The sequence below is a fragment of the Trachypithecus francoisi genome, unplaced genomic scaffold (genome assembly GCF_009764315.1).
Source record: "Trachypithecus francoisi isolate TF-2019V2 unplaced genomic scaffold, Tfra_2.0 Lachesis_group0, whole genome shotgun sequence".
NCBI lineage: Eukaryota > Metazoa > Chordata > Mammalia > Primates > Cercopithecidae > Trachypithecus > Trachypithecus francoisi.
Window position 1 is genome coordinate 117,796,240 of NW_022681453.1, and position 26,809 is coordinate 117,823,048.

The following is a 26,809-nucleotide window of genomic DNA, read 5'->3' on the forward strand; positions in this document are numbered from 1 at the left end:
GCGGAGCTTGCAGTGAGCTGAGATCCGGCCACTGCACTCCAGTCCGGGCGACAGAGCGAGACTCCGCCTCAAAAAAAAAAAAAAAAAAAAAAAAGAAAACAAGTGTTCAAACAAAAACTTGTACATGAATGTTCAAAGTAGCACCATTCACAATAGACAAAAAGCAGAAATAACCAAAATGTCCATCAACAGAAGAAGAGATAAACAAAATGTGGGATATCCGTACAACAAAATATTATTCAGCCACGGAACGGAATGAAATACTGATGATGAATATGTGGATGAATCACGAAATCATTATGCTCAGTGAAAGAGAAGCCAGACAAAAAAGGCCATATAGTGTATGGTTCCATTTCTATGAAATATCCAAAATAGGCAATCCATAGAGACAGAAGCAGACTAGTGGATGCCAGGGACTGGGGGTAGGGGTAACAGGAATGACTACTTAATGGGTACACAGTCTCCTTTTGGGGTGATGGAAATGTTCTGGCACTAGGCACTCATGATGATTGTGTAACATTGTGACTATATTTAATCATAATGAGTTATACATTCTAAAGCAGTTAAAATTTAGGTAAATTTTATGTTATGTTTATGTTATCAGAATTTTAAAAAATGATATAAGTTTTATTTCAAAATAACTAGAAGGGGCAATGTAGATGGGCATGTGGATGGGTGGAATTGGCCACTGGTTAAAGGCTGTTGGGGCTAGTTTTGGGCACACAGGTGTTCATTACACTGTTCTGACTATTTTTGTGTATGTTTAGTATTCTCCACGATACAAAGTTAAAGAAAGTCCCATTATGCAGCAAATCAGGGTTCAATGCCAGCAGGATGGACCAAAGAAACATCTTTTGGTAGCAGGAAACGAATATTTTCCTGAGTTAGCAAAATATGTTTGTCTCCCTTCTCTAAATCCCATTTTGAAAAGTACATTGACCAGGCCTCCTGTGAATACATCCATTGCTCCTGTATCAGCTGGAGAAATGTCCCATCACTGAGCTCTATTAGGCCATGTAATTATAGCTCCCAAGGAAAGCAATGGAAGCCCAGTGGCTCGAGTCTTTCAAAATTAGATTGGACAAAATACTTTCAAATATTCAGTAGGAAACAATCCTACTCTAGCCAGGCACTACTGTCAGTGATTTCTATAATTTGCTTTTCCATTCAGCTCCAGCTGAAGGCTGCTAAATTCCTTTCATCTCACTATGGAACAAAATGATTGTTAAATTATATAATGGAATTAAAAAACAAAAAAAAAGAAAAAAAAAACAGCACTTGCTAGCAATCGGTTCCTACAGCCACACAGCAATGCTGATAATTACTGCCACCGCACAGCAGGGACCCTCCCTCCCCATAAGTAACCTCATCACATTAATAAACAGAAACAGAGCTCAACATGCCAAGCTCAGCAGTGATAAGTCAATAACTTCACATCTCACAAGTAAGAAATAATGGGTCATTAACATTCTCCCTGAAAGAAAGTTCTCAAAGAGTTCATACTGGGATAATAATATTTTCTAACATTTACTGAGAATTTACCACGTGCCAGGCACTGGATGAAGTGATTTACAAATGCTTCATTAATTCTTTTTCACCTGACTTCCTTTTTCTGTATTTGGAAATAGAGCTTAGTTACAGTCTGCCCTTTATCCATAGTCTACACTCATTAAGTAACTTGAGCATGGTGAAAGCACGCTGCTCCCTCAATTACTAGTTATGTGTCCTTGGGTATGTTCCCCAACCACCCTGAGCTTAGCACTGTCTCTCTCCCCACCACTACTACTCTGATAAAATACAAAATAAAAGCATCGACCTTACAGGTTTGATGTGAACATTAATTGTGTCTATAGATATAAAGCTCCTAGCAGCCAAAAATCTCAAGATGTATTTATGATGTTTCTATTCTTTGGTCTATTTTGCATTTATAAAAATGTAAAGAGTTTCTGACATGGAAGATAGCATCAATACCTCCCTAATGTCCACTTCACTTGGATGGTGAAGAGACAGGTCTGAAAGATGTTTGCAAAAGGCACTGGGCACATTTTTCTAAAACCTCTATTAATGAAAGGGCACCAGGGACACATGTCTTTTTTTTAAGTTTGTACCACACAGCAAGAAGACACAGTGGTGCATTCCAGAGCAATGGATCTTTTTATTTGGAAGGCAGTAGTGATGGGGGTGGGGGAATTTTAAAGGAATCTTACACTTGAAATGTTCACTTAACACCACCTAAATATATAACTGGGTCAGAAACTTAAATAAACATGCATACCACTTGAGAAGAAAGAAGGAAAGTCAAGTTGAAGGTGGTTGGGGGCAGGATGGGGACTTGGCCTGAACCTGGAAGAGGTGTCCATAAAAAGCACAGTGTGGAGCAACCAACTTATTAGAGAAAAGAATTGCTTGGATTATTTAGACATGGGTAGTTATTACTATCTAAATAACAAAGGTTAACTTTTAAAAGCCAAAGAGTTCTGACACATCACAATTTGCATGGTTGATTCTCAGCAGTTTTTGTTAGTCGTCGTGTTTCTGACAAGTAGGATGTTTCCTCGTAGAGGCTGGTTGGGGTTACTCAGTATGCCTTCCTGTGCTTCTCCCCTCTCCAGGACAATATTTAAAGGGTCTTCAGCCTCAGCTGATTCCAGAAGACGTTTCAGAATACTGAGTCAGCACTAAGGTTATCTCTTCACAAGAGACAGGGGGCCTTTAGCATGGAATCACCAGATGTGGTCATTTCTAAACTTCCTTTCCAGCCCTAATAACCTCTGAAAGAATTTTAAAAGATTTACTCTCAAAGGCAGTCAAAGGTTTGGATGATTCCTGGGGTCTCTAAAGTATTCACTCCCTTGCTAGTTTATTGGTTTTAAGTTCCTGTAATGAGAAACGAAGTCTTACAATGTTATTTTACAACTGCAGATTCTTACCCAGTATACCCTGACAGGAACTAATTCCTCCCAAATGTCACTAGTCAGTCACCCACAAGAATAAATGACTGCTAACACATCCCTTCTCTTTTACAGTAAAAGGAGGGGTTGGAGGCAGGGGGCAGGAAGAGATGCAAGCGGGAAGATGAAGATCTTCCTAAAGTGAGAAGAGTTTGCACCAAGCAGTTTAAAGGGCACCCTTAGAAAATAATAGGGGCCAGGCAGGGTGGCTCATGCCTATGATCCCAGCACTTTGGGAGGCGAAGGCGGGTGGATCACCTGAGGTCGGGAGTTCGAGACCAGCCTGACCAACATGGAGAAACCCCATCTCTACTAAAAATACAAAATTAGCCAGGTGTGGTGGTGCATGCCTGTAACCCCAGCTACTCGGGAGGCTGAGGCAGGAGAGTTGCTTGAACCCAGGCAGTGAAGGTTGCGGTGAGCCAAGATCATGCCATTGCACTCCAGCCTGGGCAACAAGAGCGAAACTCTGTCTCAAAATAAATAAACAAATAAATATAAATAAAAATAAATAATAGGAAGAATAAACTTCCAAAAACACAATTCTGCAGAGACTTAACCCAGAAACATCAATGAGGCACAGAGTATTTTCATCATGTGTGGCTGAAAATAACCACAGATCTCATCTGCATGATTTATGATAGTGGAAACAAAGTCCAAACTCGGTAACTGTGGTACAGAAGCCTGCTTTATATGCAAAAGGTAGTTTAAGTCTCAAAATATAAAATGTGTGTATAGAAATACAAAATATAAAAATTGGTAGGTATACATATGAATACATGTATCATTTCAATCAATTGAAGTAAAGTAAAGCCTGGGAATTTCAAATTTTAAAAAGCAACTTCAATGGCCTTTTACATTCATTTTTAAACTAGCATGTACGGGGTGTGTATGTGTGTGTGTGTGTGTGTGTGTGTATAAACTCTTGGCTTCTGAATTATATTTTTAGACTGGGAAAGAGAATGCTTGAACTATAAATTTTAAGACTTCCAAAGATAAAAAAATGAGTTCCAAGTATGGGAAGTGTCCTACACTTTGTAATAAAGCTTCTGGATAGTGAACAACTCTATACCTTGAACATGGCAAAGACAGTTTCAATATACTGAGCCAACTAGTATTTTTAGCAACAGCAAGTCTGCCCAAAGGACAGGCCCATTACAAATGCTCAAGTTGCTTATGTCTAAAGAGACAGACAACCCAGAGTCAGTATGATAGCATCAAGGAAATGTTATGGACATTAGCTGCATCTTGTATTTGGTGTCTGGAGTCAAATTTCACAGTATGCATGTAAAGTTTTCTGCATATATAGACACATATATATATATTGTAGGAATAAGTCACTACATGTCAATTTTGTCCAAAGATCCAATCATAGAAGCTAACTCTAAGGTTGAAGAAATTTGCAACTCTGCATCTCAGAATGTTACACCCAAATAGAAGAATGTGGGATGAGGAATGGTGAGCCAGTTTTCAGATAGGTTGAAAATAGAAAAAGAAAAGAAATTGCTAGCTTTAGAGCATTTAGGACTAATCATCTTGATTGTTGAGGATTTTGAGAAACACAACATAAATAGGAACATAGACTTTGGCTCAAAAGTCATCTAAGAAAAGGAATGAAAAGGGTTATATGGACCATTAGCAAAATAACTTTGAGTACATATCAAGTCTTCCGCTCGCTTAGATGAAAAGAAGTTTAAACAAAGTTCAAATGAAATTCTTTGGGACAAAAGAAGAGATCAATTGCACATTCTTATCAAAGAATCACCCATTATTTCATGAAATGGCTCTATTAAAGTTCAATTCACACTAGTTGTAAAGTATTAATTTACGTGTAGCTTCAGATCTGTTTCTATCCACGTAACTTACCTTGTGTCTCTATAGGTCTTGCAACGTGGCAGCTCTGAAACTGGGAGACTGTTTACAATCATTCCTCTTACCATGTTAGGCATATATATATATCTGCCAAATTCAACCTTTTAAAAATTTCTGCTCACAAATAACAAGACTAAATAACTCCTCCAGACAAGTGACCTAGGTTCTGTATATGAAGGAAAGGAGTTATTTACTTATAAAAGTAACAAACACTAATCAAAACAAGTTTCAAAAGTCTCATTTCTGATACACAGCACTAACAAAAGATAAATTTTTACTATTCAAAAGATTCAGCTATGAGTGGCTAATTTTTTTTTTTTTTCCTACAACCTCCAGGTCACACAAAGGTGGTTAAATTTTTAATGGTATTATCTGCAGTACCTAACATTTAAATGTTAAAACAATCAAAATTGAAGTGGGCATTATTTTTACCAAGCCAAGACGCCATAGCAATGTAAATCCAAAATACTGCAGAATTAGGTTTAGGAGTTGTGGCCAACATCAATGCAGAGTCTAAAAAAAGAAATGATGCTCTTGCCCTCATGAGGGCTTCCATAGCTTTTATCTTCATCTTCGGTAACAAAGAAGCTACTGGACAATTGCTAGGGGGGATGGTCAGAGCAGCCCTCTGCATAGACAGGAGTCTGACAAGTGCAAGGACCTTTCATGCGTAGCTGAATGAGTTTGTTTCTTAGTTCATCCCAGTATCTCATTCTGAGATGATCTCACACAGGGGCTGGGCAAGTAATGTGAATACATGAAATTTAGTATGTATGGAAGACAACAGAGGATGTTGGGGCCTCTGGTGCAAATTAGAATTATATGTGCCCTCTAAACAGCTGATACACTGCTCTAAAATATTGCTACTATTTGAAATTTCAGGCCCAATATTTCTAGATTATTTGATTTTTCAAAACTTTTCCAGGAATCTAGACTTTTCTGTGAAACTGCTCAGTTTTTCTAATGTTGGCATAATTAAACCACCACCACCTTATGTGAACCAAACTCAACATATTTATCATGGCATCATTTAGCCTCCAGGCTGCCAGTTTGCCAACTAAGAACTAGTATAACATTATCATTTTTATAAAGTAGAACCCAAATGCCAGACACACTGGTTCTGCTGAGGTTTGACTCTGGGTCTCCAGATTCCCAGGCTGTTAGAATCTTTCTCCTTAAAACGTACATGATATCATTTCTTAACTCTTGGCTCTGCAAATGTACAGTGTTAAAACTTGATGAATAGTTTATTGAGCCATTACAAGGCAAAAATCTGCTATCTTACTTGACCACCCTACATTTCAGAAGATGATTACAAATTTATTTCCTGTTACAAGATATTCTAGCCCTGTATTATGGTGGTATCAAAAAAGACAGCAAAATATGTGTGAGTTCACAGTGTAATTTTTGAGAAATTAGTTCATTTACTAAACAGTATTTCTCACTCCCTCCCAGTGTCTGAATGGCATGCAGCAAAATGGAGAGCCTCAATAGGCAGCAGAATGAGATGTTGTGTGTCAGAGCTTGCCTTGTTTCCGAGAGATCAGAATCTTTATTGAAAGGGCTCCCTTTTTTGATTTCCGGATCAGACCCTGAGCAGTTGATAAAAGAGAATTACTTGGTCATTATCTGAAGTAGTTGTATTTCCACAAAGAGCTAGTGCTAAACAAGAGTTTATCTCTACAACAAGACTGATAGGATTCTTACAGATTATAATTCAATCAGACACCTGAAACAGGACATATATTGGCTAGTGGGATATATGCAAACCTGTCTTCCAGACACAGCAAAATAAATATCTGGGGAATATTTCATGTAGTCTGAATACAGGGAATAAATGTTAGAAAGTGTTGCTTTTAGTTGCTTTAGGCCGTGCCTCTATATAATTCATAATATTTTTATATAAACGTAATCCTAACAAAATGCCACTAGTCCAAAGAGTCAACTATCTATGACCTTTGCAATTATTTGATAAAACATTCCCAAAGCGCCTAATGCACTTTTCAAAATGTATTTCTTAGAGTTTACAGCACTCTTATTAGTAGCTAACAGGCCTTACTATCCTCTTTGAATATTGGGTAAACAGAGGAGTACAGATTAAAGGTGAAGTCAAACTAAATTTAAACATAAATCTTCAATCCTATTTAGAATATCAGCTTCTGATATCAGAACTATTTTTCATGACCAAAGGAGACGAGTGTAAGGTTTAAGGGCTTGATTCTGGAATCAGACAGCTTGGGGTTAGCTAGCACGCCGGCTTCATCATGGACTTGCTATAAGACCTTGGATAAACTTCTGGACTCTCTGAGCCTAGTTTCCTCCATCTGCAGAGTAGGGATACTTAATTTGCAGAATGACTGCAAAGATCTAATAAGATAACATGACAAAGTAAACAAGCATAGTATTCGGCACATGGTAAGCAGGTGATAAATATTTCCTACCATTGTTCTTATTAACACAGAATGCCCCAAATTTAGAGAGTCAGAGGCCTGGGAATAAATATGTACTGTTATATTCCATGACCGTGTTCCCACCAATATTGTAACCTGATATTAATTTCCTATTATGTTTCTGTCTTTCCTCTTCCTAATTGTTTCTTGATTTGTCACCACATAAAGCAACTAGGAAAAGAAATGATGCTCTTGCCCTCATGAGGCCTTCCATAGCTTTTATCTTCATCTTCGGTAACAAAGAAGCTACTGGACGATTGCTAGAGGGGATGGTCAGAGCAGCCCTCTGCATAGACACAAGTCTGACAAGTGCTAGGCCCTGTCCTTCAAACTTGGCAGAATGTAGGAGCTGTAACTTCCACATTTTGTCACCTGCAGTTAATTGCATTGAACGGAAGTGGGGTAAGCCGAATGTGACGGCAGAATCCATTCCCATGGGGTCCAGTTTGGAAGTGCTCACTACTTACAGATCCCCCTTCGTCAAGTTCAGGAAGGAGATTCACTTACTAAAACAGTTCCTTGACTGGTTTCCTGTTTCTCTCCTTGACCCATCTGGTCTATTCGCAACCCAGCAAATGAAGTGATCCCTTCAGTATGTGGGTCAGATCCCATTCCCCTCACTCTACCTTCAAAACCTTCCATGGCTCTCCCACCAAATGCAGAGTAAAAGCCAAGGTCTTTCCAATGGCCTGCAAAGCCCTGCATGAGCTGGCCCCAGGTTGCAGACTGTTAATTTCTCAGAAAGATAGCAAGGGAGCTCTGGGGGTTCTTTTTATGAGGGTACTAATCGCATTTATAAGGGCTCCACCCTCATCACTGATCACCTCCCAAAGGCCTCACCTCCTAATACCATCACTTTGAAGGTTAGGATTTCAATATATGAATTTTGGGGACACACAAATGTTTAGTCCACAGCACATTGCAACCCTTACCTGCATTCCCCATTAATACTCTACCAGGCACTTACCAGTTTCCAGCATCTTCTGTAATTGTCTTATTTATTATGTTTATTGTTTGTAATCTACAGCAAGAATGTAAGCTGCATTAAAATAAGGACTTTCATAAATTTTGTTCACTGTTATATCCTGAGTGCTTGGAAGACTGCCTTGTGCCTAGCCAGTATATATATGTATATATACTAGCCATGTATATATATGATGATATGATATATATACACATATATATATGTATATACAGATGAATAAATGAATATATGGAGATATATGTTCATATATATTATATATATGGAAGAATGAATGAATGACTGGGGAATAAATAAATGAACACATATACATCAGGCTCTTGGTTCCCAGCAACAACAGCCATCTCCGTGAGAAGAGCAATTGGTCAGGGTGAGAACTAGTGGGAAGTGACTCATTTCCAGAGTACAATACCTTCCATTAACACCATGCAGATGCCAGCAGGCGTGCTGCTTTCTCCAGGTACCTATCTGAAAATGGACTGAAGATTTTGCTCACTTTTTAACAAAAACTTCCAGGGTGCTTTCACAGAACTTCCAACCAAGCTAAAGTGTTATGTTTTAGGATGTCTGCAATCTGGTCCTGCATCATCCACTAATGAGTTTTGAGGCCCGGGGAAAGTCAATTAACTTCACTGGACCCAGCAAAGTCTATCATGACTAATTCTCCTTCCAGCTTAAAACATCTCAGTATCTGGAAAAAAGTGAAAAAGAGTCAAGCCCTATTGACCACCCCTCTCCTTCCCTCAATCAACGAGTTGTAAATAAACACCCCAACTACCCCAATTTTAATAATTCAACTTAACATGAAAACCAACTATCCTATCTGGCCCATCTCACAAAATGAAGGAAATTAATAGTTAGGTGTGGCTTATATAGAAATAGCTGTTCCAGCTCAGGTGATAAGCTGGGAGATGGTTCTAAAGCTATATTAATGCTTTTTTAAAATTGAGATCCATAGCCCTGACCAAAGAAAACACCTTTCTACAGACAACTATAAAATAGCTATCATTCCTTGGCTATCATGAATAATGCTGCAATGAACACAGGAGCTCAGATGCCTCTTTGAGATACTGATTTTATTTCCTTTGGAAATATACCCAGAAGTGGGGTTTCTGGATCATAAGGTAGTTCTATTTCCAATTATTCAGAAATCTCTATAGTATTTTCCATATGACTGTACCAACTTACATTTCCACCAACAGTATACAAGGGTCCCCTTCTCTCTACATCCTCACCAACAATATACAAATTTTCTTTTTTTTTTAATTTTAATTTTTTTGGTAGAGATGAGGTTTCATTATGTTGCCCACGCTAGTGTCAGCCTCTTGGGCTCAAGCAATTCTCCCAGCCTTGCTCTCCCACAGTACTGGGATAATAGACATGAGCCACCATGCCCAGCCAAATTACAATTTTTATTTGTTGATTATATCTTAATACAACTGGGAGAAAAAAGTCAGGATACCAGTTTTCCTTGGGGTGGCAGTGATTGAGAGGGAGCACAAGGGGGACTTCCAGGGTGCTCATAATGAACTGGCGGGATAATAGCTATCATTCTCTACCCGTCATCTGCTGCAGCTTCTGGCAATTCAGGGTCATTGCTAAAATGCTAAATTGTTGACACTGTAGAAGTCCTTTGGAAACACAAAGAAATCTTAACTCATGCCACCTCATCATATGCTGTTGAATCTGCAGGCCTCAGGGAAACTGAGCTCTCAAAAGTACCTGTTGCAACCAGGTTTTGTTCTAACAATGTAATTTTCATTCACAAACCAATGATTTTGTCAGCATATTACCCAGTGCCTTCCAAATGCTGCAGAGGAAGGCGAAAGACACAATCCTTGCCCTCAGAGAGCAGACAGTTTTTTATAAGGAGCAAGGACCTCCCAGTGGTAGCAATAACAAAAGAGGCAGCAGAAAGGGTTCAGATGCTGAACTTAAGAGAAATTTCAGGTCAGGTACAGTGGCTTGCACCTGTAATCCCAGCACTTTGGGAGGCCAAGGCAGGAGAATCGCTTGAGACTGCGAGTTTGAGACCAGCCTGGGCAAGAAAGTGAGACAAAAAATAAATAAATTAGCTGGGCATAGTGGCATGCACTTGTAGTCCAAGATACTCAGAAGGCTGAGGCAGCAGGATCGCTTGAGCTACGGTATTTAAGGCTACAGTGAGCTCTGACTGTGCCACCGCACTCCAGCCGGGAGGACAGAGCAAGACCCTGTCTCTAAAAGAAAATGTACTAAACAGAAAGATTAGAAAAAAAAAAAAAGCAGAGGTAAAAAGGAAAAATGTTTTTAAAATAAAATTACTGAAATTACTACCTCAAAATAAATATTTTCAACACAATTAGTATACATTATATCAGATATCCCCATCATGTCACTACATGTGTTTTTTCCACAAAAATGAAAACATACTATATCTAATTTATAACTTCTTCAAAAGGCTTTACAAAGTCCTATTTTATTTTATTTTATTATTTTTGTGTGTGTGTGTGAGACAGAGTCTCGCTCTGTCACACAGGCTGGAGTGCAGTGACGCTATCTCAGCTTACTGCCACCTCCGCCTCCCGAGTTCAAGCAATTCTCCTGCCTCAGCCTCTAGAGTAGCTGGAATTACAGGCACCCACCACCACACTTCACTAATTTTTTTTGTATTTTCAGTAGAGACAGGGTTTCACCATGTTGGTCAGGCTGGTCTCAAACTCCTGACCTCAAGTGATCCATCCGTCTTGGCCTCCCAAAGTGCTGGGATTACAGGCATGAGCCACTGTACCCAGCCCCTACTACAATTGTTAATACTTCTCCATTTAGAAATGTGGAGCTACATCATTTTAATTGTCTGCACTCTCCCTTAAGTGACTCCCTATTGGTTAACTTCTACATACATCTTTATATGTAGTTACCTAAATAAGTGGCTTTATTTAGGACACATTCCTGCCTGTGAGAATATGGAGTCAAAAGTAAGGTGCTGGCTTTGGAAGGGGTGTGTGTGTGTGTATGCCAACTGCCCTTGAGTTAATAAGCTGGACCAGTGTTCATTCCATGAGCAGTGGGTATGAGTGTCCATCCCGGGCATTATAATTAAAAAAAAATCTTTGCCAATCTACTAGGCAAGAAATGGTATCTGTTGTTTTCTTGTGGATTTACATTGTTAGTAAGAATAGCCTTTTAATAACACCTTTATTGATAATTGATATTGCTTACTTTTTTGGTGGTAACATTTTCCTTAATCTTGCTATTAGTAATTTCATGTTTTTCCTATTGATTTATAAAAATGCTTCATCTCTGAAGGCTACTAAATTCTTTGCTCATTATATATAAAATGAATATTTTTACTCAGTTATTTGCATTTTTACTTTATGTTTTTTTGTTAAGAAGACATTTAAAATATGTATATAGTCAAGTCCATCAAAATTCTATTTTATGGTGTATCCCTTTGTTGTCATATATCTCTCTTTAGTACTACACAGTCACATTTATTTTCTCCCACTGCTTTTGTATGTTTAATATTCATATTTACATCTATTATACATTTAGAGGCCTCAATGAAAACCTACTGTAACTTTTTTAGAATCACATAAACTATATAAAATGTGTTTACCCCCAAATAATTTTTCTTTTAAATTTGGAGATGAGTCTTACGGAAAAAAATAATCCCAATGGTTCATTTCCAAAGACTGAGTACTCATATTAAATGACATGAAAATCTTGTTAGTTTTATGAGCTAACGTTTTTATATCTGTTTTGGTCACTGATTGTATTCACTGTCTATATTCTGTCTTCTTCACTGCACTGGAAATGTCTGATGCATTAAAATAGTTACTTCTACCCAAGGCTGAGTACTTTGGGAATTCTCCATGAAATAGCCATTACCGGATCCACACAGCTCAGCACAGTATTTGGCATATAGTAGGCTCTTGCTAATTCAGTAAATTTTTTGTGTTAGGCACATACAAAACCTCTGGAAAATGAGCAAGACTTGGTAAGGGGTTAAAAAGGTATTTTTAGAAGTATTAATATAACAACGACAGGTGGGATGAACAGAAATTGAGAGAGAGGAAGAGGGGAAGGAGGGACGGAAGGATGGAAGGTAGAGGGAAGAAGAAAGAGTGAAAGAAAAGTAGATCAACACATAGGAGGCCACCGTAAAGTCCAGGCTTCCACTGAATGGGCCTATACTAGGGAGGTGATAATAAAATTGGCAAGGGAAGGCCAAACCAATACAGCATTATAATCTTGCTGAAGGACTAAGTGAATAAAAGTTCCAAGGACAGAAACCAGGAAGGTCAGAAAAAGACAGTCGGGGCTTGGCAGAGCAGCGATAGGGTTTGGTATCAAACACAGTAAACTCGTTGGTGGGACAGCCAATTAGAGCTACCTCTTAGACTGTCAAAGATAAAGGACTGTGGCACATAGCTAAGTGGACTAGGGGAAACATGAAAGGAAAATAACCTTTGCAGAGTCCCTACTTGGTACTAGACACTATATTAGCTATTTTACCTACGGAGTTAAAGTTTATGTTTCAGAGTCACCCACACCTCAGTGATAGACAGAGAATCACATAGAGCTTGGTTAGATCCTAGCTCCATCCCTGCTAGCTATGTAGACGTTGGAACAGTTTACTCATTTTTTCTGTAAACCTTAGTTTCATCATTCAATAAATTAGGGAAATAATAATACCTAATTCAAAGAAGCAAAATAAATGATACAATTCATAAACTGTAAATAACATGGTGCCTAAAATAAAAACGCAATAAAAGTTTGTCAATTAGTGAAAAAAACAAAAACAGAAACAAAAACAGAGAACTCAACAATTGGCTTTGGGGATGGTCCATATTAAGGGACAGAAGGAATTTTTAGAGATACTGAAAAGATAGGTATTCAAGGAAATGGGAGAAAATCCTGAAAACAATATGTTATGGACATCATGGGGGCTAAGGGTTAAAGAAGGAGTTAATCAAATTTAGTCATGAGGACAGAAAAATGAACCATTTGGCCCTGTTTGTTCTTCATGTAAATAAAGCAAATTTGGACAGTACTACATACCCAAAGTTGGTCATCCATGCCTGGTGGGTTCTTTTTGATAAAAGCACCATAGTATGTAGCAATATTCCGGTGATGAGAATATTTCTTCAACATGTTAATTTCTTGTTTGATTTCTTCCTCTTCATCCTGTATGAGAACAATATAAAAATTCTGTCATGAAAATCTATTGTTGTTAGTAGGATTCTGTTCTCCAACACCATCTAAATTCTTTCTTAAGGTTTTTCTTCCTTGGTGACAAATAAGCATAATTATTACATATGAGAGCAAAGAACAATTCTAAAACATAACACATTGGCTGTCTAACAGAGTCTTCTGTTTCTACAACAAACAGGCATAGCACGGTCTCTTGGAAAACAAAACAAAAACACTCCAAACAATCACTCATCTCTTCACCTAGAAGAGATCAAGGTAGAAAGACTACTGAGATAAAATTCACTGTGGGCCTCTGGGAACTACATACATCAAGTAGCCATTACTGATCCTATCTGGTATAAGAAAGATTGAGAAAAGTAAAAGATATTAAAACTATGGGCTTTCAGATTTAAATTTTGTTAGGTTCATTTTCTTTGAAGGCTCCTTTCATTGAAGTACCTGACTGAAGATAATGAAAGTCAGATGGGAAAGGGAGCAAAGGTAAGTTCTCTAGATCTAAGGAAGTTCTCAAAGCAGGAGTACCCACCTCACCTTCAGGAAACTCAGCTTAGAAAGAAAGGGGGAAAGGTGGTGGTGCTGAGGATGTAAAAAGAGACAACTCTGTTACAGAGTTAGTTTCTTAACATTCAGGTTTCATTCATTGTGAATTTTGATTTGGAATCCACCAACCCAGACCCTTTTCAGAGGTCCTGGCAGTGCTGATGGAGACGGTGTGACCTCCCATAATTTTATTTTCTTGATGTTTATACATTGGTTGGACTGCAGAAGTGTGTTTTATTGTTGAGGTTGGGAGAGAAAGTTTCTACCTCAGGATAATTTTTTTAGATGCAGCAGTAAGCTATGACTGTTCCTGTGTGTAAGATGTGACATTGCCATGACCTGGAAAACTACCCATGGTGCCCCCTGTCTGTACCCTCCTCCACTCGCTGCACTGCCTCCTTCCAGTGTCTCTGCATTACTGGGACTTCCTGCAGTCTCTCATGTGCTGTCTTCTTTCCCCGGCCTCTTCTTCACATAATCTCTACTCACCATTCCTGATTGAGTTTAATCGACATTCACCAGGGATCTCTTCCTTAATTCTCTCAGGCAATGTCAAGTCTCCCCACTGCATCTGGTCATAGCTCCTACACTCCTTCACATACCTGCTGCATTTGTTGACAATGGTATGGAGGTATGTCCCATGATTGCCCCATTATTCGACTCTCTTCTCTACATATTGTAAGCTGTCCTCTCCAGATCTTCAGATCTCAGTTCGAAAGTTCCTTCCCCAGCAAAGTTCCCTGATCTGCCCAATTTGGTTCTAGCCCCATGAATCATCATGTATCTTTTCCTTTGTAGCACCTATCAGAATTGCCACTCACATTTATCATTTGATTAAGGTCTCTTCTCCTTATCAGTATGTAAGAACCGTAAACTCAGGAATCCTGCCTGTTTTGTTCTCTACAACATCCCTAGCACCAAACAAAGTGCCTATGAATAAATGCAACGAAAAGAACAAATAACTGCAAAGAGCCCAATGCCTAGAGCAGCATTAGTTGATGTCAGAAGGAACAGGTAAGAATAGAGTAAGGAGAGTAGTGAAGTGCTGACATTTGCTGACCATGCTTACTTACTAAAATAAGCTTTAGGAAAAAACGAAGGGGATTTGCAAACCTAGGAGAAGTAAAAGCATGTTACATATCACATGGCTTAACTAAGCTGAAGACTAGGTAATCTCAAAATAGCATATATGCTTGGGATGCTGAGCTAAGGAGAAGCATGTGGCCACAACAGCGGGGAAGGGAGTCAAGGGGCGAGACAGGGGAAGGCACACTGCTGACCACCTATGCTTCTCAGCAGCTATCAGAAATCCCCCACGCCTTCACTGCAGGTCATGGAGAGAATGACCTTCACCGGCCTTCAACTTGTTGAAGGGCCCCTACAGCGCACCTCCAATGTCTTACTACGGTGCACAGTAGCTATTTTAAACTTGCTGTATGGGGCCAAATAATTGTGGATGAATGTAGGATGTGAGCAGATGTACTCTGGGGAAGCCTAAATAGAAAAAGGGAGAAAAACGACCTGAGGGTTTCTGTGGGCAGCACAGCATCGACAGCTGCTTCCATTAAAAAGGCAACTACGTGAGGTAATAAAAGACACGGATCACTTTCCAACTGCAGCCTGTCAATCTTAGCATCAGTCATTCTCAGTGAGAAATCAGCCTGCTTCTACAAGTATTTACCGCTTGCCTCCTGGGTTCTTAGCAGGATAGTGGGTAATGTGGGAAAGACAGAGGAGCGGGAGACTGCCTATAAAAAGCTCACCATGTCATTAAGAAAATAAGAGCTTATAAAACAGTTAAATAATAGCAGAAGAACAATGTAATTAAATCCAAAATAAATAGTACTGGAGGTCAGAATAAAGTCAGTCATTCTCCATCATTTTTCAAAGGTAAACTGAGGCAACATGACAATAAGGACAGCATATGTACTGAGTCTGGGATCAGAAAGATGAGAGTGGGCAGATGGGGTGCATGTTGAGTTTGGGTACCATTCCTTTCTGGCTGCAGGACCCCAAGAAAGTCACCTACCTTTTTGGACCCTAAGTTTTCTCATTTATAATGAGATAAAGATATTTAAGTCCCAGCATTTTGTGGTAATTAGATAAAGGATGTGTGTTATCAAGTGTACTATGAAGTAAATGTTATTACTAATCTACGTAACCAAAAAATAAATAAAAGGGCAGGAAGGCCAAAATGTAAATCACTTGAATTTTAGGTTTAAATTGCACTGTTTCCAAACACACTTATGGAACCACTGTAAGTCATGGTTAGGTAGTTCTAAAATATAAATCCTTGATCTTATGCAACCTTTTAAGTGAGCATGCAATTTAGCAGGCCTTACAGGGCTACTGTTTATCCAGATTTTTAGTCTAGGGCACAGATGGCAGTAGGTTATTCAGTGAAATAGGAAGGAAGACCCTTACTAGTGACAAGAACTCATTTAACCATGCCGCAAAGACGTCAGCCTCTCACAATATGACCCATCAAGGAAGATGAGTTACAATGCTTTCCAAAAACAAAGAGAGCAAGGGAGGCTAGAATTAAACTAAAAAGTTATAAGGGAGGAATATGCTCTATTTTGTAAATGTACTATTTCTAAATCTTAAGTATTAAGCACAAGGATCAAGCCCTCTGATAAACTATTGACCACTGGGCAATCATGAAAAATAAAGTAGTGGTACCAAATTATCACACATTTAAAAGAGTAACTTCAATAAGCCAAGTCTGGTACTGTAGGAAGAAGCATTACTTAAATCAGAAGACTTCCAAATCCAGTCATATTCATTATGCTAACCTCAGCCATGGCATTTAAACTCTCCAAATGTCAGTCATTTTCAGCTATAAATAGGAATAAGAATACCTATGTAAGCCACTTCTCAAGGTTTAGAAATGATTAAGTGCTTATTTAAATGTAGCTTTAGTATTAATATAAATAAGATAATATTATTTCTCAAGATCACAGGATCTACTTATTGCTTAGTGTTTGTGGTAGACTGAAAAAGAAAATGGCCATGATATGTGTCCTACCTGCATCAAGAGGTGAAGTCCATTTCTCTTCTCCTTGAACCTGGGCTTGGCCACATGACTTGCTTTGGTCAAGGGGACATTAGCAAATGGGATGCAGCAGAGGCCCGAAAAGCACTTGTGCCTTGAGACTGGCCCTCTCCTACAGTTTGCCAGAGAACCCTTCAGCCCCCATGTGAGAAACCGGGATTGGCCTTCCAGAAGATGAGAAACCATGGGAAGATAGGCAGTTTTCAAACCCAAGGAAATAGATAATTCCAGTTAATGCTTTTAAGCCACTGACCACCTCTGATGGCAACATGACATCACCATGTGGTCATAAAATATAGCCAAAGCCAAACCTTCATGTCATGTTTACTGTGTACCAGCAGCTATGTATGAACTATCTTACTGAGCACTCAGAACAGCTATGAAGCTGGATCCTATTTTACAAATGAGTAAAATGAGTCTCAGAGAAGTTAAGTAACTTTCCCAAGTTCACTCATATTTTAAACATTAAACCTCAGATTCAAGACCAGATTTGTCTGACTCTAAAGCCAGTATTCATAATTCGATACAGAAAACCACTAGTCAAACAAAGGGCAATTATCCACGGTGACCAAAACCAAAGCTGTTAATCAGAAGAGTTTAAGAGCATCTTAAGCCAGGGTGGAAGAGAACCCTGACTTTGGTCTTCCAATTAAAGGAGCTTGTTAGCATACAATAATATTTGCTTATGATTGATTTTGAAGAATAAAGAAGGGATTTTAAGTTGCAGATTGGTTACACAGGGGAATACACTTTAAGTACCTATGATATGCTAGGATTTAAAAATGGAATAAAAAATGTATTATTAGTTATATGCTCTGTAATAAAGTCTGCCTAACATTTAACTCTCAATCTGTGGCACAGGAATAAAACTATGCAATTCCTACAGCAAGTCCAAGAGACTGGTCAGGATGAAGTCTAGAGAGAAGTATAAGGTGTACAGATTCATAAATGACACCATCCCATAGATGGGTGAACACTAGCTAGAACCATCTCTGCTCCCGCTCATCTGCACGGCTTTCACAGCAGCTGTTGCCATTAAGCAGGTGTTTGTGTTATCTGTCATTCTCACCTTCAGCATTGACTGAATGTGGCAAAAAGTAGGAGACAATTTATCATTAAAGGACCACAGGCTACAAGAATTTGAAGGGATCATCACTATGATCTAGAATGTGGTTTTAAAAAAGCTTCTAAAATAATTTGAAATAGTGAAATCCCTACCTGCAATGTAAGTTTTTTTCAGGATGCAAATATATAGCTGACAAAAACTTAATTTTTAAAATCCCTAAACATTTATTTAACTATGCAATATCTACTTATACAATTAGTCAATGACAACAAAGAAGTGTGAATACAAAATTAGAAAGAAATTTAAAGCTACACATCAGCTCCAATATCTTATTAATTTTCATTTTTCTTTCAGTCCTATAGGATGGAGAAAAATCTTCATTTTCTAAGATAAATAATTGAAATAGTTAAGAGCATGCCTTGAAATTTTAGTAGGATCTTCACAATCAATGCCACTCTGCACATGAATAGGGTAACCTAGCAGCACAAATTAAGAAGCTGGCATTTTTCCAGTGTGTTCAAAGTTGGTGTATAACATACAGTTTGAGGTCTGCTTTTTAAATCACAGTTTATTATATGTTAAAATATATTTAAAATTAAATGAGAATTAAGCATGTAAATCACCTAAAATTATCTCAGGGTCAAGTTATACACCTTTGGGTCTGTTTCCTTAACTCTGTTACATCTAACAGATTGTAATAAATTAGATTGTAATAGATAATTACAATAGATTGCAATAAATAATTAGATGTAATAAATCTATTACATCTAATAGATTTAAGGAAACAGGCCCAGAGTGGTCCAACGAGTTGTCTAAGTCCCTATCTCTTCATTGTAGCATTGACAGGCCTTTACCAGGACATTCCGCAGGCAGCACCTGAATTTGCTGTATATATTAATTCTAAGTTAAAATAATTCATTCAAGAATGATTTACTCAACCCAGCAAACCTATTACTAGGTATATATCCAAAAGAAAACAAATTGTTCTGCCAAAAAAATACTTGCACTCACATGTTCACTGCAGCACTATTCACAATAGCAAAGACATGGAATCAACCTTTGTGCCCATCAATGGAGGGCTGGGTAAAGAAAACATGGTATGCATACACCATGCAATACTATGCAGCCATAAAAATGAATGGAATCATGTCCTTTTCAGTAACATGGTTGAGCTACAGGCTATTATCCTAAGCAAATTAATGCAAAAACAGAAAACCAAATCCTGCATGTTCTCACTTATGAATGGGAGCTAAGCATTGGGTACGGATGGTCATAAAGATGATAACAATAGACACTGGGGACTACTAGAGTGGGGAGGGAGGTGGACAAGATTTAAAACTGACTGTTGGGTACTATGGTCAGTATCTGGGTGACAGAGTCATTTGTCACAAACCTCAACATCACACCTGTCAAGCATCAAACCTACACATGTACCTCCTGAATCTAAAATAACAGTTGAAAAAAAAAATGTAAAGAACAAAAAAGAATTATTTACTAAGTGCCTACTATATTCTAGTCATAATGCTAAATGCCAATAATATAATCACACTACAATAGGCATAACAGATTCAAGTTCTGCCACAATGAAGCTTACTACAGTTTAGTGGAAGACACAGATATGAATCAAAGAATGACAGTTATACGCAAAATTACTACCATGAGAAGTATCTGGTAGCTGATCTAATTAACATCAAGAAACCTAAGTTTGAGCTGAGTTCTTAAGGCTAGGTGAAAGTTACCCAGTTGGGAAGAGAAAAAGAGAAAATGTGATGTAGTGTGATTGGGACAGAAACATTTTCCTGGCAGAGAAAGTGTTTGCCAAGGTCATGTGGCTGGAGAGAGTGTAGCATGTTGTCTACTTTGGAGGCTTTTGGTGTTATAAACAGAAAAATAAAAATTGTCTGCAAAAGACCTGGTAATAATAACAACAATATGCACTGAATACCGTGTTCTACATATTGTTCTGAAACCCTTTATAAATAATGATTAATATATTTACATCTCACACTAACTTTGTGAGAGAAGTGGCATTATCCACATTTATAGATGTAGAATAAGGAGGTCAAGCAATGTGTCCATGGTCTGAGACCTATGAAGTGTCAAAACTAGGATATTCCACAAGACTGACATTGTGCAGGGCTTTTCTTTGCCAGTAGGCTAAGACCTGCTTTCTCTTACAATGAAGTGGAGTTCTTTAAAGGAGTAGATAACAAAAGGCTGATGTACATCTTTCTTATACCCAAGCCTGCACTGAGGCATGACTCCCAAGAAAACCACGAATTAACAAAAAGACTCAAACTCAAGTAACACAGAAGTAAACACGTTTTAAACCTTGCAATAATGTCATTCATGTGGCTAAAGTCTACCATAAATGGTGTGGCTTACATCTTCAAGGATCCTAGACTTACAATTCAGGTAACAGCCCACGGGAATTGGAATGAGTTTTTTTTTTTTTCCTGATAGTATAAACAGTGTAATTTATAGTGTCCCTCCTTTTGGCTTTGTTTATTGGGAAAAATAAACAGCAAGTTCTCTGTGGCCTGTAATTTCAATCTGCTTTTCCTTCACCTGGCTTTCTAATCTTAATATTGTTTTTATATTTATTTTTACATAAATATGCATTATACTCCACATATGTTTTTACATTATATATACTATATATGCATTATATGTTATATAAGTGTATTATATGTATACCATTACATGTATATTACATATATTTAATACATAAAACATATAATTATAAAATATATAATATATAATATTATGTATGTTATATATATTCATATAATCAGTGAAGAATGATTTACTCAACCCAGCAAACCCATTATTAAATTATATATTATTATTATAATTATTACATTATATATATTATATGTAATGCTACATATATAATTTTATATATAATGATATACATATAATACACATACATAATACGTAATGTAGCACCTACTAGGTGCCAGTGCCAGTGCCGGGTTCGACCTTAGCACACTCTGCATGGGGTGCAAAGATGGATAATGCACAGTTCCTGTCCCTGGTCTTGAAAGCTTATTGAAGTCAGCAGGTTTCAAATGAGAAAGAACTTTTAATGAAGGAAAAATAAAAGTGAGTGAAGGATATGAACAGGCACTTCTCAAAAGAAGACATTTATGCAACCAACAGACATATGAATAAATGCTCATCACCACTGGTCATTAGAGAAATGCATATCAAAACCACAATGAGATACCATCTCACACCAGTTAGAATGGCAATCATTAAAAAGTAGGGAAACGATAGATGCTGGAGAGGATGTGGAGAAACAGGAATGCTTTTACACTGTTGGTGGGAGTGTAAATTAGTTTGACCATTGTGGAAGACAGTGTGGCAATTCCCCAAGGATCTAGAACTAGAAATACCATTTGACTCAGCAATCCCATTACTGGGTATATACCCAAAAGATTATAAATCATTCTACTGTAAAGATACATGCACACATATGTTTACTGTGGCACTGTTCACAATAGCAAAAACTTGGAACCAACTCAAATGCTCATCAGTGATAGACTGGATTAAGAAAATGTGGCACATATACACCATGGAATACTACACGGCCATAAAAAAGATGAGTTCATGTCCTTTGCAGGGACATTGATGAAGCTGGAAACCATCACTCTCAGCAAACTAACACAGGAACAGAAAACCAAACACTGCATGTTCTCACTCATAAGTGGGAGTTGAACAATGAGAACACATGGACACAGGGAGGGGAATATCACACAATGGGGCCTGTCAGGGGGTGGGGGGCAAGGGGAGAGACAGCATTAGGAGAAACACCTAATGTCGATGACGAGTTGATGGGTGCAGCGAACCACCATGGCACGTGTATACTTATGTAACAAACCTGCACATTCTGCACATATACCCCAGAACTTAAAGTATAACGAAAAAAAAAAAAATAAAAATAAAAGCTGAACTGCCCAAGTCATTAAACAGAAATCCAAAATACTGATGAGGAAGTCAAGTCAAAGAAGAAAAACAGAGCTCAACAAGAGAGGACCTGGTAAAGTCAAAAGAGGGGAATAAATATGAGGTGGAAGTGTTGACAGCACAAAGGAAAGGATGGACTTGCAGAAGGAGACCTTGTATTCCACTGCTTGGGAACTTGGTTGGAAATCAGGCTTTGAACAGCCCAGTCAGTGATTCCAAGCACCCCAGTTTCTGTGTGCCAATTTTTTCATCTACAGGCATTCCACCCCACTAGGGGGCTAAAGGAATTAATTATAATTTTGATCAAATGCTTTGAGGTACACAAGTAAAAGGAACAGTGAATACAAACTATTATGATGTAAAAAATATTTGATGGGTGCTGATGAGTTGATGGGTGCAGCACACCAACATGGCATAAGTATACATATTTAACAAACCTGCACATTATGCACATGTACTCTAGAACTTAAAGTATAATAAAAAGATAAAAATAAAAAAAATAAAAAAATAAAAAATAAAAAATAAACAAAAAACTATTGCTCACGTTCATTCGTTTGGAGGTATAGACAGTAGCCCCCAGGCCTATTTTTTTGCTCTTAAGCAATGTATCTAACATGTGAGCATACACATATGAGAAGCCCAACACCCAGGCCATACACACAGCATGCATGAACATGTGCAGAGACCCAGGCACACATAAGCCACCAAAAGGGGTCTAATCTGTATGCAAGAAGAGGACAGATGCTAAAGTGTGCATGGAGTGGGCAGCTCAGTTGTTCATTTTTAGAACCCTAGAAGCTTTCCAAGTTCTACATGCTGTATCGCATACAGAATTGAAGCACTGAAAATAGCACAAAAGGTGGAGGGTATTATGAAGACAAAAAAGCCATTTGTTTATCTTTTCTCTGTTAAAAGTTTTGACCATGTGCTTGATCAGACTGTTCTGTCTGCTAAAGACACCTACATAAATGGCTCCAAAGTAAAAGTCCCAAAGAACTGTCCAGAGGGCCTCTGTGGCAAAGGAGCCTCAGATGGGAATCCGTAAGCTTTGCTGACATCACCTGAAGGTCAAGCTCCCCAGTCTGGAGGTGCACCTCCCCTACCCCTTCACTTGGCTAACCAAGGTCTTCTCATCCTGTAGATCTCACACAGCTGTCACTTTCTCAGAAATCATTTATTGGCCACTCAGCTAGGTCAGTTTCTTCTTAAATTCTCTCTTCATACTCTGTATACTGCTTGGAAGCTAATCAGAATTGTGACTGCTATTGTTTAACCACTAAATGTCTTGTACTGAAATATAAGATTCCAGAAGGTAGTGCCCATGTCTGCCTTGTTCACTGGATGACTCCGTAGCATGGTGCATTCATTCATTCTCAAGTAAATGAATAAATTAAATCTTGTGATTTCAGCCTTCAGCCTCTGGAATCTAGCTTCACTTTCTTTCCTGGATCCTGCTCTAGTAAGCCATTTTTTCAGCTACATACTATTCAGGGTAAGGCTAACAACTCTGTAACTGAGGTGGTAAAGATAGGGTGAGTGCAGCCGGGCGCGGTGGCTCAAGCCTGTAATCCCAGCACTTAGGGAGGCCGGGACGGGCGGATCACGAGGTCAGGAGATCGAGACCATCCTGGCTAATATGGTGAAACCCCGCGACAGAGCGAGACTCCGTCTCCAAAAAAAAAAAAAAAAAAAAAAAACATAGGTGAGTGCAAACTATTTACCCATATCAGCAATTAACTAACACAAGTTGGCATGCAGTTCACAGATCAGGCTGTCATCAAAATACACAACTAGAGGATTTTAATGCACACTAAAATCTTTTCATTCCTATTGCCTGTCTTATTCAGTGATTCAATGTACCTTACTGGCACTAACCATTAAAATCATGTATTGAGGACCTATTATGTGTCAGGTACAAGATATTATATCCCATTTAAGTCCCAAAACAAGCTTGCAACATTAACCAATAAGAAAACTGTGGCTCAGAAAAGTTAAGATTTGCCCAAGGTCACAATCAGTAAGAAGATGAGTGGAACATAAGCCCAGCTCTCTCTGAATCTGAAGGCCATGCTCTGGCAATACTCTCCCATTTCTCATCCTATAATAAGATGTCTGTAGAGAGTGTGCGTATGCCCCGACTGGCTCGACTTGAATTCCATCCCTGCCATTTACTATCTGTGGGGCTCGGGCAAGTTTCTTGGGCTCCCTGCTGCCAATTCCTTTGTAAAACAGATATAACAGCAGTACTCTCCTAATGGACGTTGTTTTAAGGATTAAATTAATTTATACATGTTAAGTACTAAGAACAATGCTTGCAACATAATAAGCAATCAGTATTAGCCCCTTTTTGGCCTGTGCCTATTGTCATTATTATTATTAACAATACTATTATGTGCATACTATTAATTATGCCACTGAACTGCCTCCCTTAGGGATGAAAGAACCAAATGTACTCGGAACAATGTGTCCCCCTTACTCTTCCAAACAACCCAAGATGAAAAGATTTTTCTTTTCTTTCTGTGCAATTTCAGCAAGCATTCACTGAACCCTTTTAATGATGAGCAAAGCAGTCTACTACTGGGAGAAGACCACTTCCTTACTCTTCAGAAAGAGATGGAGGCGGGTCAGAAGCTTCACCTACAGAAATTCAGTAAGACAGAAATAGGAATTCAGGGAAGCAGGGCTTAGCATGGATCCTCCTAGTAGGCAATCCTACCGTGTTACTCTCCTGTTCAACTTCTGGCTCTTGCATTGGCTCTAGTAGTAGTTTGAGGAAAGGAGTCAGGACTTACGGTCTCCCACCCTTGGTTTAAAAAAAAAGAAGAAAAGAAAAGCAAGTCTCCTTACATTTCTTTTATATATTGGGTTTTTCCCTAAGACTATTTGGTCAAAGTATTCTACTGAGAAAACTGAAAATTAAAAACGTTGTAAACTCCTTGTCACAGTATTCAATTCCTTCATGACCTGGCCCCTCCTAACGTGTCTAGATTCATCTTGTATCAACCCCTTCTTGGCACTTCTAACCTTGAAACTAAGCTACGTGCAGTTTCCAGAACATGCCCTCTCAGCCTCATGCTTTGGCACCGGCTGTATTCTTGGCCGGAACATCCTCACCTGATTGTCCTCCTGGGCTTCCTCAGTGAGGACTGTCTCCTCACAGTCCCATCAAAGTTTACAAGTAACATTATTTACAAATTCTACAACCTTGTTATAAAGTGTATAACCTTTATTTATAAATATTTAGGGCAAGGTTGTGTTACTGTGAATAGGCAAAAGACCATTTTTTTCATCTTTAAATTTCCAGTGCCTATCATAAAGCAGATTTTAGTAAATGTTTGTTGAATAAATCAATGAAAAAAGAATCACATGAAATTAAACACTACATGAATTGAAGACTGAAAACAATGTGGTTAAGAAGATAGACTTAAAGGATGGGGTTACACCGCTCAGGCTGAAATATTCACTCCTTCCTTTGGCAGCCATGTTACATTGAGCAAGATACTTAAAATGCCTGGCTTTCACATCTCTAAAATGGGGCTAATCATGGAACCTGCTTGGTTAGTTGCTGAGAGGATCAAATGAATTAATACATAGAAAGTATTTTAAAGAGTTCTGGCACATAGTAATCACTCATTTAGTGCTAGCTACCATTATTATTCTTTTTGATATGAATATAAAAAATGTAACTAGAGAAAGTTTACTTAAGGATCAAATCACTTTTGAACACACTCACTATAATGTATGATATTATGGTCATAGAATTCTCCTGTTTTTGCCCACCCAGCATCTTTTCCACCCTTTTCTATAATAACTCTCAGGTTTTACTTTGAGAAATCAACTCTCTCCAACTCTCAGTCCCTGCAGTAGGTTGCAGAGCCAGGCATCCAGCCCAGGCGTGGACTGGAGAGTCAGGAATTGGCTCAGGGATGGGGACATGGTCCAAGCTGGACCACTGATACTCAGACTGGCACCTTTGCAGGGACTAATGGCAATGGGGTAGTGAAAACATGAGCCTGCAGCTGCTGTTGGGACGAAAGCAGAGCCCACAGATGGAGAGAGACAAAATCCTGATCATGTTAGGTGACTCTCTGCATCCTGCTGAGGTTTTTGTTGTTTTAATTCATACAAGCTGGTAAATTCCCTTTTCAGCTTCATTCAGTTTAGGTGGAGATTTGGTACTACAACCTCAAATGTCCTGAGTAATCACAACCAGTCATTGTAAAGGGAAAAGCTTACAATATTAAGACTTAATTTCATTAAGTCTTATATGCACCTCAGGGTGTCATTGTAAAGGGACTACTTTACACTTAGGAATCCCCAAATGAAAATGGGGATTATTTACAGGGTTATCAAAAAAAAAAAAAAAATAGCTCCTTCACACTTGGTGGCCAAAAAGAAGTAAATATAAGACTCTAGAAAAGTGGTACTCTCATTTTGATGTGTGTGACACTCCGAAGAGTTTATAGAAAAGGCAGATTTTGAGGCTGCCCCAGAAATCCTGAGGCAGACCCAGGAATCTGCATTTCTCATGTGTACCTTAGGGGTGGTGACTGCCCACTGATGCTGATGGTCCACTTTGAGAAACACTACCTGGGAGGGTCTAGCTCCTCCTAGATGCCATAGGTCAATCTAGAGTGCAAAAATCCAGCTGAGAGGTAAACCCCAGACTGTGACAAAATGGGGGAAATTTCCATAATGATTTCATGAACTTAAGTTCTTCAAGGCCTA

General features: G+C 38.5%; 1 protein-coding gene across 6 annotated transcripts in view; it reads right to left on the reverse strand.

The window, feature by feature from the left end:
* TNIK (TRAF2 and NCK interacting kinase) overlaps window positions 1-26,809 on the reverse strand; it is a 413,713-nt gene that overhangs the window by 139,985 nt on the left and 246,919 nt on the right. For all 6 annotated transcript variants that reach the window (XM_033211704.1, XM_033211706.1, XM_033211707.1 and 3 more), the window contains one exon: window positions 13,299-13,424. In XM_033211704.1, the coding sequence (XP_033067595.1) occupies window positions 13,299-13,424 (126 nt within the window). The remainder of the gene's footprint in view (window positions 1-13,298; window positions 13,425-26,809) is intronic.